The 5789-nt window shown below is 40.1% G+C and overlaps 1 protein-coding gene across 2 annotated transcripts in view; it reads right to left on the minus strand.

Annotated features, from left to right (window-relative positions):
• Positions 1 to 738: 738 nt before the first annotated feature.
• TRDMT1 (tRNA aspartic acid methyltransferase 1) overlaps positions 739 to 5789 on the minus strand; it is a 27704-nt gene continuing 22653 nt past the window's right edge. The window contains exon 11 of one of the 2 annotated variants that reach the window (XM_019471107.1): positions 739 to 1500. In XM_019471107.1, the coding sequence (XP_019326652.1) occupies positions 1400 to 1500 (101 nt within the window). In that variant the 3' untranslated portion in view covers positions 739 to 1399. The remainder of the gene's footprint in view (positions 1501 to 5789) is intronic. The other variant, XM_019471108.1, reaches the window with a different exon arrangement.

Raw genomic sequence — 5789 nt, forward strand, 5'->3', positions numbered from 1 at the left:
GGTGAAGACCGAGGCAAAAAAGTCATTGGGTACCTCCGCCTTCTCCGTATCCTGGGTAACCAGGTCTCCCATTTTTTTCTGGAGAGGGCCCACATTGTCCCTCCTCTTCCTTTTATCCCTGACATACCTATAGAATCTTTTCTTGTTGCCCTTGATGTCCCTGGCCAGATTTAATTCTATCAGGGCTTTAGCTTTCCTAACCTGATCCCTGGCTGCTCGGACAATTTCTCCGTGTTCCTCCTAGGCTACCTGTCCTTGCTTCCACCCTCTGTAGGCTTCCTTTTTGCATTTGAGCTTGTCCAGGAGCTCCTTGTTCATCCATGCAGGCCTCCGGGCGTTTTTGCCTGACTTCCTCTTTGTTGGGATGCATTGCTCCCGAGCTTGAAGGAGGTGATCCTTGAATATTACCCAGCTTTCTTGGGCCCCTCTTCCCTCCAGGGCTTTATCCCATGGCACTCTACCAAGCAGATCCCTGAAGAGGCCAAAGTCTGCTCTCCTGAAGTCCAGGGTAGTGGTTTCATCCCAACATACACTCCTAACCCTAATACTACTATCAAGTTTTGTGAATATATCTTCAGAAGAAGCCCATATAGTTTTTCTCCAGTTCTTATGCCATAGGAACCTAGACACAGAGCTTTTAAATTGTTTTTTATGTCTTTTATGTGTAGATCTTTGGTAAGGAGCAATGACCTTATCCTGAATAATGTGAGAACAGAAACAGGCAAGTTATTGTCAGGGTTGTGATAATCTTGAAATATTTTTATTGAGCTGCACCTAAACAAATCATTCCAGACAGATACAGTTGGGTTCCATGAAACCTACAAGTATTTAGAGACGATGAGACAACCATAAACTAAGGATGACACTCTGCCTTCTTAAAAATGGTATACAAAATACTGAATTTAATATTTTATTAGCTACAAAAAACCACATCAAAATTTCAGACCGTATATACAATAAATCTTTTAAGAATGGATGACTGATATTTACAGATGAAGACATTTTATATGTAGAACTTGGTCTCTGCACTTAATTAAAACAGCTTTGACATTTACAGCCTTTTTATACCGTACTGAGAAGATAGTTTTAATATAAAATAAAATAGTCTTATCCATTTTCATTGAGGTATATGTAAATGCTGCTCTTTCTCATTTTGCAAACTAAAAAGGACATTTAAATACAGCAATTAAGTCTGGAAACTTCCATTTAAATAAAACACCTCTACAGTGCAAATCCACCATAAAAGCAAGGTATTAAAAATATATCAGAACCGTTCAGCAAAATGTCTGGACAGATATTTTGGTAAGCTACGATTTTTGTTCAGCTGCCACCAGCTTTCTCTTGAAAGATGGAAGTATTTTCTGTCACCAGTCCGTACTCATCAGATTCAGGTTCTAAATTATCCAAGCAGAATGGAGATCAATTTTGCCACCACATGTACATTGAGGCTGTTTCCCAGAAGACGGTAGCATTGCTTTATTGTTACTTTGTCAGGAAAGCCTAAAACAAAAACATATAGTGCAACATCATTAGTCTGGGGTTTTTTTTCCCTAGCTTTTAGTCTACTCCTTTTTTTTCAGTGAACAGTTCTTAATGCAGTTATCACAGATTGCAGCAGGGTTCACCCCCCTCTAAAATTCACAAAGTTACAAAAATAATTCCCAAACAGTTCATCGGGTTTGGATCAGCTCTTCCATTAGCAATACTGCCATCCCTAACGTTTAACAAGAAGCCTCTATTGTGTAACTAATGCTGATCTACCTTCTCTTCATATAGCATCCAGTAGTCTCAGGGAGGGGCAGCAGCACCTAAAATACTGCATAAGTGCTACTCTAGAGAACATCCAGAGAGGAACATGGCAACGGCAGAGAGAAAATGCGATGGTTCTGCAGATGGACTAAACTGCATTTCTCAGTAAGCTTTATATAGTACTTCCAACCTGAGCCCCTCTAACCAGCTGAGGCAAACCAAATGAGTCTCGCAGTGCAATATACTACCAGTACAGATTAAGCTATGAGCAAGGCTCATTCAGTGAGTGATCAAGCAGCTGAACAATTTCCCCATGTAATTCAATGCTGACCCTGTCAAATGCACTCAGAAATACAGACAGCATCTGAAACGTCCTTCACATGGTAAGTATATGGACTGGCAGAAAGAAGGGAGGCCCAAAAAAAATTAAACTGGTCCAGGTATTGTGAAAGGGCTGAGTTGTGTATTGCACATACAAAGGTGACCAAGCTTCTGAGAATGAAGAAGCTGCCAACAGCCAGCTGGTCTGCTTTAACTGTCCTTGCTTGCACTCTTAGCTTACTCCAGCTGTGAGCTAAAGTGCATTTGCTTCAACTTGAGGGAAAGATGAACAGCAGTGGCGATTCAGCCATTAGGGTCATTTGCTAAGCTGCTGAAACTTGATCACATTCGATCATTTGATCATTCCCCAAGAAGAAAACCTAACTTTGAGCCCAATGTCATCACCAGCCAGATTAACTTTCATGCATAAACACATTGTGTGTGCCAGTAGTGATATATGTTCTGAAGTGATATATGTTCTGAAGTTTTCACAGCACTTCAGAAAAATCCTCTTCTAGGGATTGCTCAGGAGAGAACATGGCTGGACAGTTGCTGAGCCAAGGGTGGAAAGCTGAGGAGGAGGTGTCTGGCAGGAGTTGTTCCATCCTTCTCTGCCAGTTATTAATGCCTCGAATGTGGACTGCTTTGGTAAACACATCTTCTGCCAGCTCCATCCACTCTACCCAGCTTCCTGGCACTCACATTTGGGCAACCGTTCTTGTCTCTTTGGAACAATCACTTGCACTCCCACACACACTTCCTTAGATGGAGTTTTCACATTAAATGACTGAATAAGGTACAGAATCTACACATTTTAAAAGACTACGTAAAAAAATGTATTTATGCACACACACGTGCGCATGCACCTATAGCCCAAGAAGCTTATCCGAACCCTGAAAATTTCAGAGTTTCTCCTTCTGCCTCTTGCTCACCATTTCCTTTATCTCAAGCCTCCTCCATCTGCTTGTTAACATTATCTTGCACCTTCTATCTTCCTGGCTCAAGAGTAGCCTACATCATAAGGACAGATTTAACAACTCATAGTACGCTGGCACTTGCTGCACAGCTCACTGTACCATTTAGGTCATGCATGCTACTTGATGATGTTGTGGTCTTGGCAACATGCACTGCCACATTGTGCTGGCTTTCCAATAGGCTGCCATTTGTTTCCTAATAGCTTACATACATCATTACCAGGAAAAATGGAAAAGGCATCTTGACATCACCCTCATGAAAGCAGGTCGCAGGTGCAAGAATGCTCTGATCACTTTCAATGATATTGCTGTGGGACCCACAGTACCGACTAAGACGAACGACTGCAGTATTTCATTGACCTACAGTGCAATTACTATTTATACATTTAGATGTTAAAAGCACAAATAAATCTGTTAATGTTAAGAACGAACAATGATTTTAACTCTGGACCTCACGTATTGGAAAAGGCCATCAATTTGTTAAAATATAAAACCATTTAGACACAATCATGTTTCTTCCGGTAACACTGTAGCTGCAGCTAGTAACAGCACCTATTACAAAGCTTCCTGACATTCTCTTCACTTTGTTTTCAGCTTATAGTTTTCTCATTCTTTAGCTTCTTGGAACAACAACATATTTGCAGTGGGTACACGTCCAAGCTTTCTGTTGTTGAAAATTTCAGCCCAAATGTTGCTGTCACTACAGAACACAGGCGCAGAGAAATTACAGCACATTTCTCTCTGAAAATACCACACTTCACAATAATGACTTGAAATTTAACATGGGAGAAATACTGTCAGGGAAACACCCTTTGCTGTAGCCAAAAATATAGCAACTTTCAAAAAAACCTCATAGCTTGCAAAGAAACTTAGATTGTAGTACCCAAATTCACCAAAGATTTCAATCAGCCTAGAGCTGAGTAACACTTTTAAGTACAAAGTGGGAAATATCTTAGATTAAACACAAAGGGAAGAAATGTCAGACTTGTGACTCAGCACACTGGGAAAAGCTTGTTCTGCCTACGAATCAGGAATATGTGTGAGAGGAAGCCACTGGATGAGAGGGGCTTGTTTTATGTGTTGTGGAAGTTGAAAAAGTACTATAGCGAGGCAGGGAACTGCAAGAACTGTAAGGAAGGTCCCATGATTAAGGCAGAAGGGTACTGCCCTCAGAGATGGGATCTGTCCCTCCCTCTGCAGTTTCTAGGTGACAAAAGACAAGTTTGCTAAATGAGCACTTCGTAGATGGTGATGATCTGGATGCTCCTCAAATTCAGAAGCCTGACTTGCCTTGAGAGTTCAGTTCTGGTTTGCAAAAATACTGAAGCTCACAGCTGTCCCTGAAGATGAGCTCTGAACAGAGAAAGCATGGTATCAATCCAAGCACTCTGAAATAGTAAAGGTCAGGTTTCACAAACTCATCACCCTAAGTTAATGGAGTCTTCCAAACATAAATTTCTCCATTGTCTCGGTTCCTTCTCTGTAAAATACAAGCAATATTAACCCTACTACAGCTCTCAGTGATGTTGCAAAGACTGATTTAACATTTGGAAAACACAAGCTGTAGTTTAAAAAAAAGAGAAAATGGGCAATTCTGTGCTCAAGAGATCTTGAACACCATGATAAACCTATACAAGCCCAATCCAGCCCCGATTAGCTCAAGTTTCTTTACATCAGCCTACATCAATATGGAACAGAGCTGTGCTAAGAAAAAGGCTGGCTGCAAAAAGAACAAATCTATCAAAGAACAGAGGCTATGAAAAAATCCTGCATGTTGGCATGTAACTCAACACAGTACACTCCTGCAAATACTCTTAAACAAGTAAGTTTAGTGCTGGCAACTAACATTTGACTCTGCAACTTTAATAATGTTCTTTGAATGTAGTAATTTTAAATATAACTGTAAGTAATAAATGAGAAAAACTAAAACTGCAAAAGAAATAAATATATAAAAAACTATTAGCACTCCTCAGAACTCCAAGTCACAGAGGAAGTCGAAGAAAAATATAACAAATTACTCAAGGTCAGTGGTGTCTTATTCTATGGATGCTTGTGTTGCTGAGAGACAGTAAATTGATCTGGTGTGACGGCAGCAGGCAAGCTCCTTAGCAGCTCATAACGGCTACACTTTCTTACCTGCCTTTCTTTACAAGGGGAATTCTGGTGAATTTATTTCAGGCTTAATTCTGGTTGACCTGTGTCCAATGTACTGGTATTGCCAAGTCTTGTTCCTTGACTCCCTCTTCTCCACAAAAACAGTTAGAAAATGAAGTAACTGGCCAAGGGCTAGGACTGCCTTTTCTAGAAAATAGAGATGACTTAAAAGATCATTAACTGAAGAGTTTGGTTACTCCTGAACAAAGAAGCATCTGTATCTTCTGAAATTCCCTTTCTGTCAGCAGCTGCAAATGTGTGGAAGGGAGAAAGCAAGCAGCTCAAACACTGTGAACCAGTTAACAGACCTCCTAAACTGGCAGGATACGTTGATTTACTACACTTATGAGTAATGTTGGCTGCTGAGTAAATAGTTTCAACTTTTAACAAAGGTATTCCTTCATTGCCATTCAGTAATAGAGCATTTCTCATGCCAAAACTTTTTTCTTAGTTTATGAAGATAAACCTAACCATAGAAGCTGGCTCTTATAAAATATAAAAACTAGTGGAAATTCAGAGTTAGCCAAATAACAAAAAAATAAATCGTAAGAATTGAGCGGTCCAAAAAAAAAAAAAAAAAAAAAAAGGGGG

The sequence above is a fragment of the Aptenodytes forsteri genome, unplaced genomic scaffold (genome assembly GCF_000699145.1).
Source record: "Aptenodytes forsteri isolate BGI_AS27 unplaced genomic scaffold, ASM69914v1 Scaffold172, whole genome shotgun sequence".
NCBI lineage: Eukaryota > Metazoa > Chordata > Aves > Sphenisciformes > Spheniscidae > Aptenodytes > Aptenodytes forsteri.